The sequence below is a fragment of the Hylobates moloch genome, unplaced genomic scaffold (genome assembly GCF_009828535.3).
Source record: "Hylobates moloch isolate HMO894 unplaced genomic scaffold, HMol_V3 SCAFFOLD_16, whole genome shotgun sequence".
Classification (NCBI taxonomy): domain Eukaryota; kingdom Metazoa; phylum Chordata; class Mammalia; order Primates; family Hylobatidae; genus Hylobates; species Hylobates moloch.
The window spans coordinates 54,785,423-54,810,753 of record NW_026652291.1 but is presented as its reverse complement, the minus strand read 5'-3'; the positions used below and the strand labels follow the sequence as shown (position 1 = coordinate 54,810,753).

General features: G+C 44.7%; 1 protein-coding gene and 1 non-coding gene across 2 annotated transcripts; one reads left to right on the top strand and one right to left on the bottom strand.

Moving 5' to 3' along the window:
- Nucleotides 1-23,504, bottom strand: LOC131381444 (uncharacterized). The gene is made up of 6 exons (XM_058429390.1): nucleotides 23,445-23,504; nucleotides 20,914-20,995; nucleotides 9,653-9,765; nucleotides 9,192-9,512; nucleotides 8,641-8,694; nucleotides 1-303 (listed from the first exon to the last, which is right to left on the bottom strand). The coding sequence occupies exons 1-6, from the start codon at nucleotides 23,502-23,504 to the stop codon at nucleotides 1-3; spliced, it is 933 nt and encodes a 310-aa protein (XP_058285373.1).
- Nucleotides 23,107-23,194, top strand: LOC116456472 (small nucleolar RNA U83B). Its single transcript, XR_004244700.1, has one exon. It is a non-coding gene; the product is annotated as a small nucleolar RNA U83B (small nucleolar RNA).
- Nucleotides 23,505-25,331: the final 1,827 nt, after the last annotated feature.

Here is a 25,331-nt window from a genome sequence, read left to right as displayed (position 1 = left end):
CTAGAAACAAGTTGCAACATGTGTGGTCTGCCCCGCCCCCAGCACCCCGGCAGAAACCGCACCCCACTTCCCATAGTCATGTTCTTCCCCAGACCTTACCCTGCCCAAGAGGTTGTCCTGAAGTAACGTCTGCTGCAGCACTGGGGCCACCTCCTCCAAGCTCAACATGTGGCAAAGGTCGGTGAGTTCCTCCTGCCCCAGGGACCCTGTGCCCGTCGTGTCAAAACTGTCAAACAGCTCCTTGAGTCGGGCCTCATGCTGGTCCTGCTCCACCTCATCCATCCCATAGCCCACAGCGCTCACCTGTGTAGGACAGAGACAAGGACAGGTTGTGGCAGCCTCTCCAATCCTACCGTGGTCACCCCCTGGCACATTCCCCTTCTCTGTACCCCACCAGTCTCTAGGGAATGCTCGGGAACACCCAGTTTCTGATGCACCCCACAGCAAGACCCCCAGTCTCTGTAGGACCAGCCCTGGCCAGTGACACTCCTGCATGCACTCACACCAGGGGCATACACACAAGGTCAGATCACACTGGGAGCAACATTAACCAGAATGAGAGGGTCACGTACAGTAGAAGACACCCTCCTCTCTTGCCTGGTTCTCAGGCGGACAGCCAGACTGCCAAACTCAAGGCTGAAGGTAGTTCTCTCCCAGCTCTTCTAGCCCAGGATTTTAAGAAGGTGAAAAGCCACTTTGACAGCAAGACTATTCAAGTGAACTAATTGTTAGCGCCAGCAGACTGCATGGTCAGAGCTTCTATGCTAGCTGGCAAGCTTTAGACAACCTGCCCCGATGTTGCAATCGGTCAGCGTGACCAAGCTGATTCGTTCTACTTCATTCAGCTTAGATGGGCCCCATCATAGCTAGACTGGAGGGCTGCAGCAAGAGGCACTAGATGAATACGACGTCTGCTACAAAACCACCTCCCTGTTTACATGAAACTAAACGCCTTTTACATGAGTTCCTCAAAAAGCAACTCAATTAACTTCACTGGTGCAATTACATGAGGTGTGACGGGAAGAATATTCCCTGAAGCTTGCTTTAGTGCCAGCGAGTTTTAGGTAATGCTTAGTTGCCTAGAGAAAAGGGAAGACACTATTTCAACCTTTCAGACAGTGAGGTTTAAAGGAGCCACAGACTGGTTTATATGAATCATACAGCATCTCAGGGAACCTCCACTCACTAGAGCATCTCATCTCTTTATGCCTGGTTAACCTGTCTTCCGTCTCTCTCACCTACCCATACTCCAGGCTTTCCGTTTTGCCACCTTCCTTAGGATCAGTAAAAACGTGGAGACGTCAATAACTGAGTCATTTTTGTTAAAAATATACATCATAAAATTCCAGATAGCTCGTATTTTACAAACGAAATCTGTTTTTTTTTTTTTTTTCCTTGCATGACAGTTCATTTTTAACGTGTTGGATTTTCCGATGAAAGCCTGAAACCTGCACATCTGAAGGTGCCTTCGCCATGATGCAATGGATGCCAAACACGACATACACCCTTGGGACGGTGACCTCAGCCACCTGCAACAAGGCTCTCAGAACCAGTCCCTTGACTATAAAAAAAGCAGCAGCTTTCACTAACCAAGCATCTTTAATCCAAGCCAAATTAGAGAAAACTCTCTAATTTAGAGGTGATCGTCCGTATGGCAGATCATTACAACATGAAAAACGTGAGCTAAGATGTTGAACACAGCCAGAACCGAAAATAAAAGACCTTTCTGAAACAAATCAGTGTTGCTCTACGTTGTGTTTGCTTTCTTTCCATAGACAGCTGTTCAAAACATGACACGCTACAACAGGGCCACGATCTTGCCAGGGGTTTCAGCAGAAGTGGGTGGATACAGAAGGTAAATGTGAACAGCTCTGCCACACAGCTCAGTTTTTGCTGGGGCCACTCATTAAAGTAAAGCAACATGGCACAATTTTGGTCCAGGTTCCTGGTCTTGGACAGGTCTCTTCTCCTAATTATCAGTTTTTCTGTTACTAAGGTGCTGCAGGCTCTGGCTGTCTTCCCAGGATTGGTCTGTTGGGTTAACTAATCACTATGTAAATGTTTTCAAAATAAGTTGAGAGTGTTATATAAACATCAAAGCCTCAGAAAAGAAACACCAAGTTGTTATGCAAAGCCACAGGAGTTAAGAATTTAGACAAGGCCAACAGTTCGCTAACGAGATTCACTTAGAGTCCACCAGTTTATTGTCAACTAAGATCTGCTGAGAATCCCCAAGGTGCTCCAGGATTTTCAGTGTTGCCATAGCTCCTAGTCTCACTGAGTTTTACAGGCCCCTGGGCTGTTATCTGACCGACTTCATAAAAGCAAGACTCTTCTTTTGCTTCATTTTGCATATATGTTTAAAAACTCAAAAGCGAAAGAATTCTAACACTTTCCTTTTAAAAAATTATTTTTAAGGGGCGGGGATTTGCCCATCTTAAACCAATGAAAAAGAGGAATAAAACACTGACGTACTGAGAAGCCCTGATCTTATCCACGGTGTTGAATGTGATATACTATCATGCCCCACTCTTTGGGAGGTCATTGGATTTTCACTAAATCAAACCTCTTTCATTTTATGGCAGCTTTCTTTTCTTTATCTCTTTATTTCATCTCCTTCCTTCTCAAAACACTGTGCTTGACTGAAGGGGAGACAAGCACCACCCCTGTGGAACAAATGCTCACGCTGAAACATCCAGGAGATGTTACGCATGGTGACAAGTTGTCAGTGCTCATCTGGCACAGAAGGCATTTTTACTGGTTGATATTATTTCCCAAATGTTCATCAGTAATTTCATGTGCAAGAATTTTTTTTCTCCCCACTTGGCAGAAAGTTCTTTAACGGTAAGATCCACGCTCCTATTTCTTTTATATCCTCCCCCAAATGCATAGTACAGTCAGTCTGTTCTTCACGCCAGGGATTTGGTAAATATCATGGATCGACTTCCTGTATGGATCACTCCTTGAGAGGAAACGTACCCTAAATGAGGTATACAGAAATGGGCATACGAAAATTTTGGAATGCCTATTTCTTACACCTATACACCTCCACTTCCCCCATCCCACCCTTCCTCAAAGGCATTTTCAGCCTCATAAGCAAGAAGTAGAAAGCCAACACCAACTGCCAATCTGCACCGTGCAGCGCTGTCTGAGGTTTAATTCAATAGGCTAGTAATTACGTAAATGGATTCACAAACTTTGGCTGCGTTGTCTTGGTATGGGATGAAACTTTGGAGGAGAATCTATACTAAAACCTTTCTCAAGTCCCCTCAATTACAGCATGAGAATAACAATATCCATCTGGAAGGTTTGTTGTGAGAGTTAAATGTGGCAAGCAAGCGAGAGTGGCTAATCCCAGAGAAAGCTGATACAAGAGGGAATTTAAGATAACCAAAAGAATACTTGCAGCTACAAAGGAGTGGTAAACTGAAGAGGAGCTAACAAGTGAATCATCTACAGATCCAAAGAAGCAAAGCAGGAGATATGAAATGCTATAGAACAGACTGAGAATGGGCAGGGAGTGTACTATGTACATAAACATCATCATATTACTAAATGATAATGGCAGCAGGTAATGTTCAGAGCTTCCTCTATCTTTAAAAGCAGGTTATTAATAAATTTAATGTCAAATAAAAGCAGAAAGCTGCACTGTAATTGGGAATTACTTCTGAACATTTACTATGAGTCTGGCCTAAACTAAGTACTTTATGTATATCATCTCGTTTAATCCTCCCAATTCTTAGAAGTGGATATTCTCATTTTCCCTTGCAAGATGTAGAAATTGGGGCTTGACAAAATTAAGCAACTGTCCAAGGATACAGCACTAATCTCCTTGAACAAAATGAGGGTGGAGCCAAGATTTGAACTCTAGTGCGACACTCAATTATATTATCCCTCAATCCTACACATGCACATAGAACACATGAATGAGACCTCTGAAATGATGCCATTGGCAAACCACTTATCTCCACCTTTGTGTGTTAGCCAGTTCAACAGTACTAAGTAGTAGAAATCCCCACAGAACACTCCATGGCCACAGACTTTTCCAAATTGGAATTGAGAAGCAGAGTTCCTTCCTCCCTACCTCTCTTGATCCATTTATTGAATAATTATAGCCTACAAGGCACCAGGGATATACAAATAGAATACACATTCCTTTTTTTTTCTAAAGCAGCTTTGAGATTTAGGGCATGAAAGAAATAAATTCTTATATAAAAATGATCATGAAGCGTCCCATATCTTCAATAATGGGCATTGTCCAGGAATTGGTAATTTGTAAATGACCTCCCCTGAATAAACACTTAAGTATGTATAATCTGTGCAATCCAATGCTTTTCAGAGTCAGACCCTAACTGGTACCCAACAGAGGCAGGAATCTTACTCAGAGATTAAGAAAGTTACATTTTGAGTGAGAAATTCTCCTTCAAATTGCAAAGAAGAGCTCCAGTGTTACGACGCCTGCCATAATAAACCTGGGCCTCTCCTCACCATCTACCTTTCCAATCAAATTGTTAGACAGCTTTATGACTCTTTCGGAATGAAAGAACCAGTATGGGCAATATTTTGGAGTTCCAACTGGGGATGATTAAATAAGAAGCAGATGCACAGAACCATTAATCAAAACATTTACCACTCAATAACCACCCATAATGACAATTATTCTGAGCATTTTCCTTCCAAATAACTCAAAATAAGGCTGCCAAAATACTGCCGACTCTGACAGTGGTGTTCATTACCCCAGCTGATGAAATTACAGTGCCAAATAGGACTGCAAACGAAATAGGTGGAGGTGTGGCTAGAATCATGAGTGGATATGTGGATTTATGAACTTTTCAGTGTTCAACCAAGGTACAGAAAGGAGCTTGTAAGAATGACACCCCAGCTAAAGGGGATGTCTGTTCTGGGCCAGAGGGAGTGAAAAGGGGACAAAGTCTGGCAAGTGAAAACCAAATAATAAATATGCACAATGCCAAAGCCCCTAGCCCAGGCCTTTTATTTCCCATCCAGATGGTTCAGCAGCTGAAGAGCTCTGCAGAATGTCTGCATGCCCCTCTCGGCTCAGCTGCTTTCCTTGAGAGGGCATCATAATAGATGCTTTTGGACTTGTGTGCAGACATAGCTGTTGGGGGTCCACAGACCAGGCAGTGACCACCAGTGACTCATTTACTTACTCTACAGCTGATGTGATGAACACCGACAAACCCCACTTGGGCAAAGCTCTCCATTTATGCCTTTAGCTTTCACCATTTGGCAAGTCGGAGCCTAGTAACGCCAATGATCAAATTAAAGTGTTTCTTTTTCTTCTCTCTTTTCTGCAAATACTTTAATTGGCTGCAAAGATTTTCAGGCTCACCATATTGGACTAATTTCAGTATAAAAGGAAAGAGTGACAAGGATAAATTCAAGTTTAGTAAAAGCTCAATAGAAAAAGCAGTTGCAGCCGTTTACGAGTTTATGTAGGAGAATATTTCCGCCAAAAACCAGTGCTGCTTAGCAGCAAACTGATTACTGTCAGAATGCCTCCTCTCTGCTCAGTGTCTCACTTCTAGCTGGATACCAAAAGCACAACGATATCACTGTGAATGAAATCATGATATAAAAATATAACATAAAAGCTTAAATGCACAGGAAAAAAGTCACATTAAATAAATTTGAAAAAATGGCCGGGATCGGGGACTCACGCCTGTAATCACAGCACTTTGGGAGGCTGAGGCAGGTGGATCACGAGGTCAGGAGATCGGGGCCATCCTGGCTAACACGGTGAAACCCTGTCTCTACTAAAAATACAAAAAGAAAAAAATAGCTAGGTGTGGTGGCACGCGCCTGTAATCCCAGCTACTCGGGAGGCTGAGGCAGAAGAGTCGCTTGAACCTGGGAGGTGGAGGTTGCAGTGTGCCGAGATCCCGCCATTGCACTCCAGCCCAGGAGAGAGCAAGAGACTCCGTCTCAAAAAAAAAAAAAAAAAAAAAAAAAAAGAAAAAGAACAACCTTTGTCAACTACACTATAATATTTAACTAAGGGAATCCTATCAGCATTTATTCGAAAATGTAAGCAACCTTTATTATTTTACTGTCCTGAAGGATGTAATAAACCCATGCTTTTGTTCAACCTAATAACTGGTAGATTACCTAATCAAGTAGTTAACTCAGGTTAGCTACAGGAAAACAACAACAACAACAACAACAAACACCATTAGCCTGGCACAATGTGCATTCAATAACCTGTAATCAACTACTAAGTAAATTACAGAAGCAGAAAACAGAGCTGCATGTTTGTTACAAAAAAAAAAAGGAGAAAGCTTATAACAACTTCCACTTCTTGAGCCATATTGACTCACATTAATTTAGGATGCCTGAGGCTATGAGTATGGTACCCTGAGGTGTAAGTGAAGGTGATCTTCTCTTCTCACGTCTATGAACAATATTTTCCCAACTTTGTTTTTAAAGTGAGCATTAGGGTATAGATAGATGCTTTGTAATTTTTCCATCCAAAAGCTTGAATAAATGGTTAATTGCTGACTTAAATTGCAATAAAGAAGTGTCCTAATTTCAAACAAGGATGCTCACTTTCAGAATCTCATAATCTTTTCAAAATTCTATTTTATTCATAGATAGGATAAAAATCTTTTTGCAAGCTTCACTAAGTCTCTCCATAAGCCCCTGCCCAACAGATGCAAGTTCAATAGCCAGAATTCAAACCAGATAATTTATTGGCTTACAAATGAATTGGCATCTATAAAAATAAGCCTTTTAAAAAGGCTTTATGCTGTTTAAATCCTAAAATGCTCTGGCTAAGCTTGCCCACCCTTTATCAATGTAAGACTGATAAAATGTATTTTCATTATCAACATAAAATGGAAGCATCAATATTTTTGAAATGTTAGTTTAGAAAGTCATTTGCAGTGACATTTAAAACAATTTATTTGAACATTTGACTCATGATAAGAATACTGCCTATTAAATTAAGATTGGCTGTTCAGAATTCACTGGAGCCCTATTCTCCCCCTCTGTGACAGTTAACATCTTTTGATATTAAGGGTCATTACACATCTAAAATGAAAAAGAAATAAGAAAAAAGAACCCCACGCCATTCTGAGCAAGTGCTTATTAAAATGACTGATCCTTGACATTTTAATGCAAAGACTGTGAGTATGATGGCTTCCTCTCTATTGCCCCCTGTGAAGCCTTTCCCTGTATTGGTAATAACTTTGCCGATGTCCAACCCTGTGGAACATTCATCCTACCTTTTCCCCACTCTGTAGAATGCTTCCCTCTAAAGAATCACCAGAGAACAGGGAAAATAAACAAATCTGCAAACAAATTCCCGGGCAGTTCACATCACCTCCCAAAGGACACTGACAACAGCTGAAGAGACCACAACACACAAACTCTTTTTTCAGCCAGCCTGTAATGTTCCTCCTATACACACTCTGGAAATCCGCACAGCTCCCTTCAACTCCAGAGCAAGGGCCACCAATATTCCAGGTCAGCCACCTATATAATATGCTCACACGAGAGAAGACTCAAGGTAAAATTAAACTGACAGAAAAAAGCAATTTTCCTTGTTAGAGCATCAAGCCTCCGGAAGCATGCAAACATATGTGTTATGTTATGGTCTTGACGGGGACCTAACTAAGAAACGTCGTGGTTCCAGGGGCTTCCCTCATGTGTCAGGATGGACTTTATCAGGATTCTCATCCTACAAAGCTACCACGTCAGTCACAAAAGACGACTACGCAATCTGTTTCGATGTAATAAATTCAGGAGTTGAGCTGTATGGCAAGCCCATCTTAGAAGTCCACAACACCAGGAAAGGATCTGTCCTAGTTAGGTGCAGAAAGCAGAGCTCATAATATCCAAGTTGTCTGGAAACATGATATATGGTAGGGCAGTCTTTCCAGCCCCCATTTTGTTGGTGCCTTCACCTCGGGTTGTCAGGGCTGGGGTTAGGGAAAATGCCTCTTTCCGTCTCTATCTCTTAACTTCGCAGCGAGAGCTGTAAGCAGTAACTGTTCCCATCACCTAGTGTCCTTCTGTCAGGGGCCGCTTCGGCAGCTACAGAAGCCTAGCCGCTGGAAGCTTCCTTCCCCGACACTCCATACCTCCATGCCACACCTTTTAGGCAATAACCAAATGTCATTTTGTTCTTTCCCCTTCTCCTGGGCATTACACTGGGAAACTGTTTACGCGCATCGACCCCACACACCTCCCAAAATCTCCACTTTCCGGGCTCCAAGCAGCTCTCCGCTACTCAGACAGCCCAGGCTAACACCTCGGGTTTCCCCACGCAGTTTCCTCTTCAGCGTCTCAATCACAAGGCTGTGCGGGCGGCACATGCCAACGGAACCACCACCCCTTCTGCTCCCTCGGGGACTCAAGTCTGCTCTCGGACAGCGCACAGAAGCGGCTTTCAGCTCCGGGCAGGCGGCTGGGGGGTCGGGCGTACTGGAGGTGCCCAAACCCAGCGGTGCTGCCGGGCGGGGAAGCGGAGGTGCGGCCGCAGGACGGGCGCGCCTCCCAAGTCCCTGGCCACCTGCGATGCGTCCTCAACTCGCCTGCCCACCGCCACTACCAGAAACCTCAGACACCCCATTGTGTGGGCAGGCAGCGCGCTCCCCCGGCCCCGCCGCCTTCGCCTACCTTCTGTCGGTCTCTCCGGAGCGCCCGCACAGCCGGCCGCCCGCCTCCAGCGCTCTGCAAAGCGAAGGAGGACGCTTTGTTAGGGCTGGAGAAACGGGACAATACTTCGCAGTCGGCGCAGCGGTTCCGGGCGGGCGTCCTTCAAAAGGACGCGAATGGGGACCCGCGCGAGCGTCATTTCCATATGTAAGGGGCCAGCTCTTACAAAAGCGCGGCTCTTGGGGGCCGCGGGCTGCAGCGCACATCCTCCCCGCCCCCGCCGGCCCGCCCCCCGCCCGCGCAGCCCGCGCAGCCCGCGCCTCCCGGACCGGCCCCTCCTCCCGCCTCCGAAGCGCCCCGACCCCGCCTCGTCCTCCCACCCGGCCGCCGCTTCCTCCCGGCCCGCAGGGATTGCGCCCGCCCTGGCCCCGGACCCCAAATGGGAACCCCCGCGTGATCCGGTGCCCAGTTCGCTCCAGGCTCTCAGGGCCTCGCCGACGGCGCGGGGGCAGCGCGAGGCCTCCGTGCACCCCCAGGCCGTGGGTCCGGGTCCCCGGGGTTGCGCCACTTACTGCGTCCCGGGGCTCAGGCGCCCGGCGCCGCCGCGGGAACCATGACCGCTGGCGCACTCCGGGCTTGGCGGCGGCAGCGGCGGCGGCGGGACGGCCGCGCCCAGCGCGCTCGGCTCCCGGCTCGGCCGCGGCCACCCGGAGCTCTGGACGCCGGGGAGGAAGGGCCGGGCCCGCGCGGGGAGGAGGAGTCAGGGCGACGCCAGCCCCGGCGCGGCTCCTCCTCTGCGGCCCGCGCGGCTCCGGCAACCGAGGGAGGAGCGGGCGGCGCCGCCTGAGCCCTCGCGGACGCGCCCTCCCACTCCGAGCGCCCGCCTCCGAGATCTGAAGTTAGAAACGCCGGGGCTCCGGGTGCGGGTGGAGGAGGTTGGCGCCCCGAGGTGGCCGCCGAGCTGGGGCTGGCGCTGCCATCCTCGCCCCCTGCCTATCCGCCTCCCTTTCTTTCCCAACACGCCCACACTCACTCGCACCGCGGACACCCGGGCAGCAGCGGCTTCGCGCGGAGGAAGGGCCCCCGCCTTCAGCAAGCGGGACTTTAAGCGGGGGATCCCTGTACCTTTTTTGCTCCCGGGCGGCCCTGGATTTCCCAGCCCTCGGGTGTCGATTGGCCGTCAACATTGGAAAGGATGTTCAGGAGGCAGAAGGGCTCTAGAAGTGACTCAGAACCCTGTAGAGCGAGGGCGACCCTCCTGCCAGGTCTACACTGCCTTCCGCACCTGCCCACCACGTCCTCACAGGCTCCCGCCCCTGTGCAGCCTTATCTGGGTGAAGCTAACCCTCGGTCGCAAGCCACACAGGACGGAAACTCCTTGGAGTTGGTGGTTCCCAGCCCAACAGTTGCTCGATATTAACTGCCTCCTACCCCTACCCCAGAGTCTCCGTTCTCACTCCCCCATCCCTACACTTCTGATCTTATTGCAGTAAAATAGGATCCCAAGTCCAGGCCATGGTCATCTTTCAGCCGCAGGGTTAAATGTGTTGCCCTTGAAGGATCCGCCTGATGGATTACAACCCACAAGTCTGGTTATTTTAGCAAGAAACTGGTGATAGCTCCCTTTCTACCGAGAGAACAAGCAATAGACACGAGGAAACCAGCATTCCTTGAGAATCCAGTGTGCTAGAAACTCGACAGAAATTATCTTACCTAATTCTCACATCACCCTTAGGAGGCAGACATTATTTTGCAGATGAGGAAAATGGATCTCCCAGAAGTCAAAGAGCTTCCTCAGGATCACACAGCAGGAACTCCACAGAACTGTGATTCAAAAGAAGATCACATATCTGGCAAAATTGCATAGAACTGAATATACACTCACAAATGAGAGCACGTGAAACTCATGAAATTTGAATAAGACATTTGAACTACACTAATGTCCATTTCCTGATTGTAATATTGTTCTACAGTTATGCAAAATGTTACCATTGAGAAAAATTGCGTGAAGCGTCTATAGGGAATCTATTATTCCTTACAACTTCATGCGAATTTACAGTTATCTCAAAAATATTTTTTAAAAATTTTAAACAGCTCAGTCTTATTCAAAAGCCCAGGCTCTCTTCTTTCAACATGGTATATAAGCGTGCCTGCAGAATAAGAGAGATTTATGCTCCGCTCTCCTTTTTAAACACTCTTGAATAAGTACACACGCACACACAAACACACTCATACACTGAATGCATAGTTGTTCAGTCATCCAGTAATAATGATACAACACACACACACACGCAGTTCATTAAGAGGATAGCTAACCTGTTACCAGTATACTTACATAGAGGTCATCTTGTAAGACAGACAATAATGCTCACTGGGCACTAAAACAGCCAACAGTCTTGGAAGGTAAGAATGAAGAGGTGTCTTTCTTGTTTCACCTAATCTCTGCCATGGAAGCCTCATCCTACTGGTTACCTCTTCAAGCATCACTTTTTAACCTGCAAAAATCCTTAAGGATGATATTGATCATTAGTTTAAAACAGTGATTCTTGGGGGTCAGGGGATATTGGAAGTGGCATTCACTCCCTGTGCAGGAAGATCAGAATTGCTGGGGGTTGTGTAACTTGAAAAACACAAGATGTGCTTTCTGGAGAGGAGTAAGTGGGGTGGAGTTAGCGCTGGGACTGGAAACTGGGATCACCTCCAGCCTTGCTACAAAGGAGGGAAAGCATGGAGCATCATTACTGCGTGGTGTGGGTTGGCAAGAGCAACCCTACCAAGAAAGATCATTTATTTAACACAATGGGCCTGCAATTTGGTTTGCGTTGAACAAATGGTTAGTCTTAGTCCAAACTGGAGTCACGGGGAAAAAAAGGCAGAGACTTCCTTTAGAGCCCATCACTTGATCTTCTCTGTTAAACACAAAATAACAGCAGAAGTAGCAATCAGGCTCCAGTTCTACATTATAACCAGTATAAGAGAGAAAAAAAGAAATGTAAATGTTTCTTCAGAGTTATTACCCTTTACAAACAAAACTTCACTCTTATCTGTTGCAGTTTATCTGCCTCTGATTTTTACTCTCACTTTACAAGAACCTTGTTCGAGGACCTAGGATCCTTGAAGTATTTGTACATGAAGTTTTTGAAGGCTTTTCTGCCATATCTCACAGTACTGAACTGGCTCTCTCAGATGGTTAAAGCTCTAAAACGTTAACTAAAGAATAATCCAGGGAAGAGAAAGTTACTCTTTGTTTCTTTTCTTTTTATTTATTTATTTATTTATTTTTTGAGACGGAGTCTCACCGTGTCGCCCAGGCTGGAGTGCAGTGGTGCAATCTTGTCTCACTGCAACCTCCACCTCCTGGCCTCCTGGGTTCAAGAGATTCTCCTGACTCATCCTCCCAAGTAGCTGGGATTACGGATGTGCACAACCACCTCTGGCTAAGTTTTGAATTTTTAGTAGAGACAAGGTTTCGCCATGTTGGTCAAGCTGGTCTTGAATTCTGACCTCAAGTGATCCTGCCTTGGCCTCCCAAAGTGCTGGGATTAGAGGCATGAGCCACTGCGCCTGGCCTACTCTTTGTGTCTTCTTGAAGTAATTTTGAAATTATCAGTTTAGAGTCAAGATGACAAATGAGAGAGAGAGAGAGAGAGAGAGAGAGAAAGTCAGGCTTTGTAAACTTCCTGGGACCTGAAAAGTTATTTTTTTTTTCTTAGTCAAAAAAAGGTTCTAACCAAACATAGTCTACCCTCTCCCAAGTCACAGTTAGGTATAAACTATTTTTCATTCACAGAATAGTCAAACAGCCTGTCACTCATGTAGCAATTCCTGGCTCCTTCTAAACTTCTTTAATCAATATCTTTCTTATTTCTGTGACCGTTTGAACTCAGCAGGACAGTTTTCAGGCAAGTTGCAGAGCTGTGTCAAAGACAGCCAAATTGTTAAAGTAGATAATCAGTTATAGTCTGGCCCAGGACCTCACTCGGTGAAAGAAAGGGACATCAGTGATCTCCCCAAGGCCCTAAGGAAGATGAATGAGGAAAGGAAAAAGGGAGAAATTTGAGTTCCAGACATACAAGTCCAGGACTAAGAGTTCCAGCAGCAAAATGTTGGTGGTTAAGAACCCAGGAAGAAAGAGGAAAAGTATAGAAAAGGGAAGGGAAGGTGACAGAAGGCAAACTGATTTACACTTTTGCCCCTGGCGGACACCTATTAGAAATTAGGATTCTCTGTTCATTTTCCTTATGAAGAAAATGAAAGAAGAGGAAACCAGGATTCCATAAAATTTATTTTTTTAAGTAAGCGTTGATTGCCTACCCTGTGCCTAATACTGTCCTGAAAGTCACACGATGTTCAAAATAAACATCAGGCTGGGCATGGTGGCTCACACCTGTAATCCCAACATTTCTGGAGGCTGCGGTGGGTGGATGGCTTGAGCTCAGGAGTTCAGGACCAGCCTGGGCAACACAGTGAGACCCCCCCACTTCTCTACTCCCCTTTTTTTATTAGACAGGCTGGGTAGCACGTGCCTCTGGTTCCAATTTCTCAGGAGACTGACATAGAAGGATCAATTAAGCCCAGGAGGTCAAGGCTGCAGTGAACAACGATTACACCACTGCACTTTAGTCTGGTGACAGAGTAAGACCCTGTCTCAAACAAAACAAAATGAAGCAAAAATCAACCTTGGTTCTTGCCCTTGAGGAATGCATCATTCTCCTTTGGGAAGGTAAAAATATGCACTCATGAGACACTAAGGGAATGATGTTAGGTGGCAATGGACTCTAATTACATTCTCCAGTTGGGAGACATACACGAGCTACAGCATGGCAAGAAGAGAGCAATGATTTCCCTAAAACATGACTTCTATTTGATCATTCTGACCATTGCTTTTCACATCAGGTCCTAGATCTTTTTCCTGATATTCAAAGTCCTTCCTGATCAGTGCAAATATATATATCCTCAGTGTCTGCAGGAAACCTACCCTCCCTCCACTCTGCTCATGTAGACCTTCTGATCTTCCCTCTGCTGCTCTTTCAGCCCAGATCGTCAGTCCTCATGTGTATTGAATGCCTTGTCTCTGTTCATTGTTTGGCCCAGCAATTGAAGCATAGCAGGAAGTGGTTATTGCTCATGTGTCTTTTGGATCCCATGGGCTGAGCACTCAGGTACTTTCCAAATACTTGGCATTCACGTGGAGAAGAGATGTTACATATGTATACATGGGATGGGTGGGTGGGGGTTGATCTTTACTTTTGGAATTATCCCTTTTCATGTGGCTGGATGCTGGCAATGGTCTACTGTTCTAAAGACTGTGAGTGCCAAAGGACTGCCACTGTAGCTTCATTTGAAAGGGGGAGGAAATGAAATGTTAGTTTAAGAAACATTGGCGTTCCCTCCCTCATACACTGTTTTTTTAAATTTTATTTTTATTTGTTTTTATTTATTTTTTGGGACGGAGTCTTACTCTGTCACCCCGGCGGGAGGGCAGTGGTGGCATAATCTCAGCTCCTCCACTGCAACCTCTGCCTCCCGGGTTCAAGCAATTCTCCTGTCTCAGCCTACCAAGTAGCTGGGATTACAAGCATGCGCCACCACGCGCAGCTAATTTTTGTATTTTTAGTAGAGATGAGGTTTCACCATGTTGGCTAGGTTGGTCTCGAACTCCTGACCTCAGCTGATCAGCCCATGTCGGCCTCCCAAAGTGCTGGGATTACAGGAGTGAACCACTATGCCCGGCCCCTCCCTCATACACTCTTAAACACTTAACCAATATGACATGAAATCTTTACTTTTTTGTTAGAAGAGTTTGGAATGGAAAATTAAACATTTCTCCCCAAGCAAGACTACTTTGAATTCTCTAGAATTTCATGTGCACACAAAAGAAATGGCAACCCAGAAACATACATTTTAAAACATTTCTGTTCAGTAGAAATATAATGTGAGCCACACATGTAGTTCAAAATTTTCTAGTAGCCACATTTAAAAGAGTAAAAACATGTGAAATTAATTTTTAGATTTTATTTAACCCAATATACCCCCAAATATGATCACTTCAACATGTAATCAACATAAAAAGTAGTAATGGGATATTTTACATTTTTTTTTGTTCTAAACCTTTGAAATCTGGTGTGTGCTTGGCACTTGCAGCACATCTCAGTTCAGTCCAGCCACACGGGGCTAGTGGCTGCCACAAATGCAGTGTCAGAACAAGAAGAGGATTCGGAATCTGTCCAACCCAATTCCATTATTGTTAAAAGAAAGCTGTGCTCAGGAAGTTTTGGTGCCTTGCTCAGGATCACACAGTGGATGCATGACACCCCTAGGCCTGACCTGTCCACCTCAGCAGTCGCCTCCTGAGAGGGCTTATGGCTGACTCAGACAGCTGCCATGGAATGAAACCCAGTGTTTACTAACATTTTTAAACAATCACCATCCTTTAAGTCCATTGGACCCTGAAAATATGATTAGACATAACATTTCTGAAGAAAATAGCCCAATATATACTATTTTGTTTTCTTCTTTCTCTCTCTTTCTTTCTTTCTCTCTTTCTTTCTCTCTCTCTCTCTCTCTTTCTTTTTCTTTCTTTCTCTCTCTTTCTTTCTTTCATATTTCTTTTTTTTTTTGAAATGGAGTCTCATTCTGTTGCTTAGGCTGGAGTGCAGCGGTGCAATCTTGGCTCACTGCAACCTCCACCTCCCAGTTTCAAGTGATTCTCTTGCCTCAGCCTCCGGAGTAGCTGGGACTACCTCACCCAGCTAATTTTTGTTGTTGTTGTTGAGACGGAGTTTCGCTCTTGTTGCCCAGGCTGGAATGCAATGGCGCAATCTCGGCTCACCGCAACCTCTGCCTCCTGGGTTCAAGCAATTCTCCTGCCTCAGCCTCCCATAATTTTTGTATTTTTAGGTAGAGACAGGGTTTCACCATGTTGGCCAGACTGGTCTGAAACTCTTGACCTCGTGATCCGCCCACCTCAGACTCCCAAAGTGCTGGGATTACAGGCGTGAGCCACCCTGCCTGGCCCCAGTATAGACTATTTTAATGCTTAGAAATGACAACCCCGTAGGCCATTTGTTAAAGCACACCCTACCTGTTTTTGACTCAGCTGTATTGGCATCTGAAGGGTACCAGCAGAGAGAGGGTTGGAGGCCAAGAAGGCAGTAGCTGCTGGGCCTTGCCTGCCCTCCAGGAATCCATGGAAGGAGTGCTTCTCCACCTTCCATCCTCCATCCTACCCACATCAGCTCCTGCCAGCATCCCAAGGACCCAAGCTGTCTGCCGTGATTAATCTCAAAGGCCTTAAAATAACTGAGTGACCTTTTTTCCCCACTCTACACACTTTGTAATGCTTTATATTGTGAATCAAGCCAAAGCCAAAATCCAAGAAAAGTGACCATTTCAAAAACAGAAAATGAGCCCACTAAGAAGAGAGCATTGCTTTCAATAATGAGAACATTTGGGAGTAAACTGAATAACGAGGACATCTTTGCACCTGGACTGATGAGAAAGCGATTAGATAGGGCATTACAAAAAGCAACATAAAGATCTTTGATTTGCATTTTGTTTTCAACTGTGAGAGAATGGGTGTAATTCTCTAAAGACGTAGTTTAGACCTCTTTGTACTAAAATACTGAGGTCAAAGTGATGATAAATCTTACGGCAGTGGGCTCTGTGAGTCATGTTTCACTCTACATAAAATGTCTTAGAGGCTGAAGTGCTGGGGTTATGCTGATACCCGAATGCCATACTCAGACTTAAATAAAAATGTATTTTGTCACTTGATTTTTGATGTTCCCTTCTCACACATCATGCAGCCTATCTCTGGGTCCCTCAATGTGCAAACAAATAATATAGAAGGAAACAAGGTCAGCAGAGAGAAAAGTAGTGTTTATTTAGGTGTATCTGGTCACAGGTGAAGATCAAGAACCAGCCAAACTCTGTGTGTGTGTGTGTGTGTGTGTGTAAGATAGGTAGGCAAGTGTGCTGAAAGGCTTCTGTTTGCCCCTTCAGATCCTCTCCCTACTCTTCTCCACCTGCTGTATGCCCCAAGAGGCTAACCTAGATGTACTACGTTAACAGGCTCCCTCAAGCCCTAGTTCCCATTATGTTCAGCTGATGGGGTAGCGCTGACAAGATTGGAGGCAAGATGGAGCATAAGGTTGGTGCTTACTCCTTGCAGGGTCTCTGCAGGCTGGCTGCAACCTGTAAAGTCACAGCTCGTGTCTCACAGCCTCTCCACACATTTCTGTCACCAGCTTGCAAAGCCACACTCTCCTTTTACCAGTGAGGCCTAGAGTTGGCAATGGCACCTCCTGATCCTAGCTTCCAGGTGGGCACTTATCCTTGTTTCTCTGAACCCAGTCCACACCTTTGTAAATAGTCCCTTTATTACTAACCTTTCTCCAAATACCTACTTTGACTTTATCCACTATTTCCTTCTGAGACTTTGATTGATAACGTAGGTATGCATATGTTCCTTGCTCTAGAAAGAATTTCTGTTTTCTTTATTAGCAGGATACTCGAACTTTCCCATTGCCCAGAATCATCATAGGTCAGTTTCCCAGAATCAGATCCCAAGACGAGGATTTGTACATGAGTCATATGAAAGGTGTGTTACAGGAGAGACCTCCAAGGGGGTATGTGGGGAAGCAGGAGCAACACAGGGAAAGAAGGAGGGAAAAAGCCAAGTGCAGGTGTTATTCAGGCAGAGTCCCAGTCTCAGCCTATTGCTGACTGGAGCTCTGGGGCATATATTACACCTCACAGTTTTCCCAGACTTGATTCGGGGGAGCTGGGCTTTCAATTTCCTGTACCAGTAACTCATTGGCTGTGGGCACCTCAGGGCCACAGTAAGCTCCCGGGCACTTTCAGTTCTCTGTGCAAACCGGTGAAACGCCAGTAGTTCAAGGGCAACCCTCTGAAGATAGTTGCAGAAGCTAATCATTAGAAAGCAAAATACACTGAAGCTGGGGCGTGGGCACACAGAACCAGCAAAAGAGATTCAAGGGCATCCGGGCAGAGCACCATCAATTTATGCCTCACATATATCTCCTGGAATTTGAAAGTATTTAGGGAGGGGAGATACACTGAGTATCAGTTGACTATCAATTAATTATCAATTAACAATGGAATTACTGGAAGACAGGAGAGAGTTATCTCCGATATAAGGGAACACACCCTTTGAAAAAACACTGCATATTAATCAAATGGTATTTGTTTCCAATGGACTCAGTTAATATACTTTTAGTAAAAATCAAATCAGGGTCCATAGGCTTTTTAAAAGGCAGAGGCATCTTTGTTGGAATCTTAGCTACCAGATGCAGGTATGTTCTGTGGTATGTGTGCATGTGGTTGGTGGTAGTGGTTGTGGGGAGGGAGGGTATCAACACTTGCCATTTTCCTCTGAAGCTTCTAACACTTGGAAATTTGTCATAGAAGATTTTCTCATCTGCAGTTCAAACACTTCTCAGCAGGAATTTAGCTGAAGTTGAAATCACCATCTGGCATCTCATATTGAACCAGGTTCTTTGTGTGCCAAGAGCTTCTTCTTTTGGCAATGACGTTGACTGTGATCCTTCAAAAATGTTTCTTGGGTTGGCATTCTTGACTGAACAGAACAAGCAGGCTGTCTTGGAATTTAGGAGGAGATGTGCTGAGCAAGTTTTTGTCCCAGGAATAAAAGTGCGAGGTGAAAAGTTGAAGATTTGAGGTTTTGAAACTCCAGAACTCACATGTTTTATTGTTGTTGACCTAAAACCAGCTAGGGAAAAAAAATTCCTGCAAAACGATTAGTAGAAGCAAAACGTTGCACAAGGAATATTCCATTTGAATCAATAAATCCTATTTAAGCAACTTCCAGGTGCAAAGTGATATCCTGCCTGCTGTAGGGACGTGAGGATGAGTAAGATGCAGTCTTTGCTCCCAAGTACTTCAGCATCCACTGGCTGGAGGCAGGGGATGACAGTGCATGATTAGGTGTATACAAAGCAGACTATACTAAGAAGCATAGCTGACATCGTCAGCCTCCTCCCAGGTACTCTGGGATCTCTTTTACCATTTCTGTGTGTTCTTCCATCCACTCTGAAGTGCTTTTGCTGCCATTGGCCTGCACCTGTGACTCTCTTTTGGTGGCTGTCCTTGGGCTGCTGTGTACAAATGCATGCAGAGAGCAAGAAGTGCTTGGGAACTGAATCCCTAGCTAGTGACTGCTCAGTGTGGAAGAAAGCAAGCTCAGCTCCCTTGTCTTAGAGAAGGACATCAATTAATGTCCAGAGTTCCCCTATGGAACTGAGCTGGGCTACTCGTCTTGGGACTTTCACCAAATTTCTCACCCTTGCTTAGTCTCTTTCTCTTCCCTGTCTTACTTCCCTCATTCACTTGCCAGACTCTTTGGGGGGCATTTCCTTAACAAAACCCTTCCCTACAAATCCTCCTCTCATGAACTGCTTCTGGGAACCCAATAAGGGGCATAGTAGGAATCTGAACAAAATGCTATGGGAGCACAGAAAGGAGGGATTAGTTCTGCCTGGAGAACAAGGAAGTTTACGTAAAAGGAGAGGGCATTTGAGCAAGGCCTTGAAACGTAATTTGGAATTTACCAGACAGATAGAATTAAGAACTGTCATGGGCCGGGCACGGTAGCTCACGCTTGTAATCCCAGCACTTTGGGAGGCCGAGGCGGGCGGATCACGAGGTCAGGAGATCGAGACCACGGTGAAACCCTGTCTCTACTAAAAATACAAAAATTAGCCGGGCGTGGTGGCGGGCGCCTGTAGTCCCAGCTACTCAGAGAGGCTGAGGCAGGAGAATGGCGTGAACCCGGGAGGCAGAGCTTGCAGTGAGCCGAGATTGCGCCACTGCACTCCAGCCTGGGCGACAGAGCAAGACTCTGTCTCAAAAAAAAAACAAAAAAACAAAAAACAAAAAAACAAAAGAACTGTCATGATAAATCTGGGGGAAAATACGTTTATGAAGGAATAATTAAGGTAATGATGATGAGTGATAGGAGATGAGGTTGCTAGAGTTGGTTGGGATGAACTGAAGAAGAGTCTTCAATGTCATTAAAGAGTTTGACTTTTAAAGTCTAAAAAATGGCAATTATCAGCCATTGTAGGTTTTTGAGCAGGGGAGAAATATGATAAATCTTTTGGGAAAATAATTGAACAAAAATACAAAAGATGGGTTGGAGGATAAGAGACAAATAGTGGAAGCCAGTTTGAGGGTCATTGCAATATTCTAAGAGGGGATGATGAAGGCCTGACTTAGAGTCCTTGACATGAGAATGAAAAGAAAATGGCAGCTCTAGAGATTGAACAATTGGACTTGGCAGCTAACTGGACATATGAGGCAATAATGCGAGAAGTCAAAAGTGGCTGAGGTGTTGGTCTGGATCACAGTGGATAATGGTGCCATCAACCAAGAGAGAAGCCAGGAGGAGAAAGTCAGGCTGAAGAAAAGTCAATGAATTCATTTTTGAAAAAAAAACAAATCCCCAATGACTCAAATACATTTGAATGGAATCAAAGTAATCTGAGAATGAAGAACAAACAAAATGTCAGAATATTTGGATACTCATGAAGTTCTTGTTCAATTTTAGAACAAAAGCCTGGGCACAGTGGCTCAGGACTGTAATCCCAGCACTTTGGGAGGCTGAGGCAGGAGGATTGCTTGAGCCAGGAGTTTGAGTCCAGCCTGAGCAACATAGTGAGACCTCATTTCTACAGGAAAAAAAAAAAAATTAGCCAGATGTGGTGGTGCACACCTGTGGTCCCAGCTACTTGGGAGGCTGAGGTGGGAGGATCTGGTGAGTCCAGGAGGTTGAGGCTGCAGTGAGCAGAACTGTGCCACTGCACTCCAGCCTGGGTGACAAAATGAGACACTGTCTCTTAAAAAAAAATTAGAACAAAAAGATACTTTTAAAAATCAGCTTTCTAAGGCCGGGTGCGGTGGCTCACGCCTGTAATCCTAGAACTTTGGGAGGCCGAGGCAGGCGGATCACGAGGTCAGGAGATCGAGACCATCCTGGCTAACACGGTGAAACCCTGTCTCTACTCCCACTACTTGGGAGGCTGAGGCAGGAGAAGGCTGAACCGAAGGTGGACTTGCATGACCGAGACCCATGCTCCAGCCTGGGTGAAAAAAAAAAAAAAAAAGCTTTCTAGACAGGAATCAAAACCACAAAATTAACAACAGAAACCCGGACATCCTATAGGAATAGGAACACTTAGAATTCTGAATCCAATGCTTCAGTTTCATCACTATTGTACTTTGCTTATTGAAACTAGAGTGAGGAGTCTGTACGGTCTAAAGATTGAGTCCGAAATGTTAAATCTGTATGGCTGTTTGAAGCCATATTTGAAAGCAGAGTCCTATGACAATAGTGCTGAAATCAAGAAGAGAAAATAGTGCTTTTAGTGTTTACAGACTATTATCTGTGAAATGTAACCAGTTTTTGTAGGGGGACTTTGGAGTAATAGTCCCATCAATGGACAGTGGTCATTTCCTAGCCTTTAATTATTGCTGTTCATTTGCTTATGGCTATGGCTCTGCATTGATTTTTCTTTTTTCTTTTTGAGACAGTCTTTTTTTATTTTTATTTTTATTTTTTGAGACAGAGTCTCTGTCACCCAGGCTGGAGTGCAGTGGCACAATCTCAGCTCACTGCAACCTCCGCCTCCCGGGTTCAAGTGATTCTCCTGCCTCAGCCTCCTGAGTAGCTGGGGTTACAGGCGTGCACCACCATGCCTGGCTAATTTTTGTATTTGCAGTAGAGACAGGGTTTCACCATGTTGGCCAGGCTGGTCTTGAACTCCCGACCTCAAGTGATCTGCCCGCCTTGGCCTCCCAAAGTGCTGAGATTACAGGCATGAGCCACCGCACCCAGCCTGCATTGATTTTTATAAAAATCAATATGCCCATGTGAGAATTGGCATCCCTGCATTGCCTTGACATTTTAAGCAGCACACAATTAGAAGAAAAAGCACAAGTCCAAATTGTTAAAAAATGTTTTAGCTTGAGGAAAAGTCTACTTCATACAAGACACATTGTTTCAAAAGCCAAATGAACTAGGGCAGCAGAGAGGACTTGCTACTCTGTAACAATGTTACATTTAAATTCTCTTTGAGAACCCTTGACACTTAGAGCCTCTACCACTTCCTCCTATCCTAGGCAGGAGGTAGATTTAAGAAGTAAAGTTATGCATGAAAATAATGGAGGAAGAGAAGGTAAGAAAAATAGAAAGCAAGAGAAAGAGGTCATTGGTTGTGTTTATTCGTTCAATCACTTCCTGCTGCCCTTCTTTCTTTCATCCTCCCCCCGTCTGCCTTCCTCTCCCACTTTCAGGAATTATTGAATACATACTGTGTGCCAGCGACCGACTGTACTAGAAGCTAGAGATACCACACTAAACGAGTGAAACATACACGATCTCTACTCTCATGGAATATAAGTCTATCATACTTGATTTCAGATTCTATGTGTAAATAAAAGATTATCACTTTTCACCCTTGTTCTCTCTCTCCCCTTCCTATTGTATATTAAAGCATATTGGGTTCACCCATTTGTTGGGCAAATGTCCTAAACATAACCCAATTAGGCTGCCTTCATTTGAAACCCAACTCTCCCACTTAATAGTTATATGGGTTTGGTCAAGGACTTAACTTGTTGACTTTCCATCTCTTCATTTATAAAACATACATAATCATAACACATGCCTCATAGGATGTTGTGAATATTAAAGAGTCAATTCATTTAGAATTTAGAACGAGCTCTCGGACACACTGAGTTATCAATTGATTTTAGCCACTACTGTTTTATATTATGCACAGGAATAAAAAGATGAAACAGATTATATTTTCAAGGAGCTTACAGTCTTGCAGGTGGAGACAGACAGGTACACAGATAAAGGCAATAAAGCAGGGTAAGTGTGGTGGGTGAAATGATGAAGAATGGAGACTCTAGTCAGGGGACCACAGAGAAGGGAGCGGTGAATTCTTTTGGTCAACTCTTTTGAGACGGATGTAATATCAACCCAAAGTAGTTTCTTATTTCCCTGACCCTTTGGTAAATGATCCTTCCCTATTAAATGCCTGTTTTGACTGCTTTATTTGCCCATAGTTGTTCCACTGTAAATTAATTACGTAAGCACAAATGAAGGCTTTTCACTAACGGACATTGTGGTCCCTCTTTATTTGCACTCTGAAAAAAGGACCTTCCCATAATTGGTGAAATAAGGTTACATTTACCTGATTCTTATGCTCAGCGCCGTATTTCTTCTAGAAAACAGAGTTGCTCCTACAAAGGGAATTCAGATATGTTCTTACCCCAGAAGGTAGTCAAGGTAGTTTCATTCCTTTTGCCAATGACTGGCTAAGTCATGGACATATGATTTCATTGCGGCTAATGGGACCCAAAAGGAAGGAAGCTGGGGTTCTGAGAAGGATTTTCTCAAAATTGCAAGAATAGTTTTGTGATGAGTCACGTGATTAACCATGATGAGTTTTGGGATGAGACCCTGGAATAAGTGCTGGACTCAGTGCCTGAATCAGACTGTGGAAATATGAATTTATTTTATTTTTACTTACTTATTTATTTATTTTAGAGACATGGTCTCACTCTGTTGCCCAGGCTGCAATGCAGTGGCACTATCACAGCTCACTGCAGCCTTGAATCCTGGGCTCCAGCCATCCTCCCACCTCGGCCTCCCAAAGTCCTGGAATTATGGGCATGAGCCACCACTCCTGGCCTAATTTTTTAATTAAAAACAAAAAACAAAACAACATGAGACTAATGGAGGAAACACTACTATCCTTCTCTGGATATCGCTGGTCTACCTGTGATGCCCGGCACTGCTGCAGCCATCTTGGAACTATGAAGGGAGATATTGCCGGCATCTTACGGATGGTAAAGTAGAAAGATGGAAGTAAAGTGCATCCCCGAAGGCATGTTTGAGATGCCAGATTTACCTCTTTGGGCCTTGATCCATCTCCAGACTTTTTGTTGTGTGAGAAAATAACCCCTCAATTATTTAAACCACTTTTAGATGGGTTTTTTGCTTTCAGGCAAATCTTTCCTACAGAAGCCTGTATTATTGTCTCCAAATATTTGGGGCACTTCCCTGCAGGAAGATTGTACATACTCTCCCTTTTAAGCCCAGGCCTGGCCATGTGACTTGTTCTGGCCAATAAAGCATTAGCAGTGTGATGGGCCATTTCCAGGTAAAAGCTTCAAGAGTCGATATGTGGTTTGATGTGCTTCCTTTCTCCTGCCCCTGTGATCAGGGAAGCATGCTGAGGTGGAACCTCCTTCAGCCTTGTTTCTCAATGACTGTGATAAGCAGGGCCTTCTTGTCCCTCCCACAAGGGACATGTGGAATGGACAAGAAATAAACTTGATCATTGTTGCTGCTGAAATGTGTTGTTCTTGTTATCACAGATAAATACAGCCTATATTGACTAGGAGACATCCTAGAAGCTGTAGTACTAAAAACAATGAAGTGAAGGCAAAAGCTTGAGATGCAGGACCTTAACCCTGAGTTGCCAGGAAACTGATTGGGAGCAGTATATATCAACGACTAAACAGGTATTGGAAAGGACAGACTCATCTCTACCCACCCCATACACTTCCTGGTTAGTGAAATGAGCCTTGGAACAGTAAGTAATTTAATCCAAATAATGCTTTGAAAATGTCTTTACTTCAATGCATTATTCAGAGTAAATTAATCACAACTTATTAAGTGTCTCTTCAGTGTCTCTGACAGTCACCTCATCACTTTGCCCCACCAACTGTTTTTTTTTTTTTTTTATATAATGACCTTTCTGTGCATTACCTTTACAACCCACTCAACAGACACCTACCTAGGGGCTTTTGGTAATGGCTCAGTGATCACATGCACTAATATTAAATGAGGGTGATGTGTCAGTGGTTGGGACAGGAGAATGATGATGATGAGATATGATAGCTAATATTTATATAGCACTTGTTGTATACCATGTTTTATTCTAAACACCTCGTATATAGTAATTCCCTTAGTCCTCACCTATAATGAGGCTGGCATTATGATTATCTCTCTTTTACGGATGAGGAAACAGAGGCACAGAGATATTAAATACCTTGCCCAAGGTAATGCGACTAAAACGTAGTGACACTCGGATTCCACTCCAGGCAATTTGGCTCCAGAGTTGTGTTCTAACTCTGATGATTAACTAAGGGGGGAGAGGGTTGTTCTTGGGGCAGCAGTTCTTGGAGAAGCAGTTCTCTGTGGGGCCAGAAGTAAACAGTCACATTGAGCTCCACCTGACTTGAATCCCAGCTGGGTGTTGTCTCACAATTTGCAGAACATGTCTATGAACTGTTTTCCTCAGCTACAGGCTGATGCTACTAATAGTTCTGTTCTCTGAGAGTGGCGAACAGTTAAGTAAATGAATCATGTAAAAGTCCTAGTATTGAGCTGGGCCCTGATTACTGTTGACTGCATGTTACCGGGGCTGCTGGAGGTTTACGGAGTAGACCCTCAGAGGTGCAGAAGTCTTGGGCATGCAAAGAGTCATGCACAAGTATGAAAAGAATTTCTCTAGGAGCCTGTAGGAGGGTATGAATTGTAAGGCCTGGGAACAGTTAGCTGGAGAGTTGCTTCTGTGCTTTGCAGACACAGCAGTGACTGAGATGCACTTGGTGCCCTGGAATGGATGGCTGGGTAAGCCATTTGGACCAATTGTGAT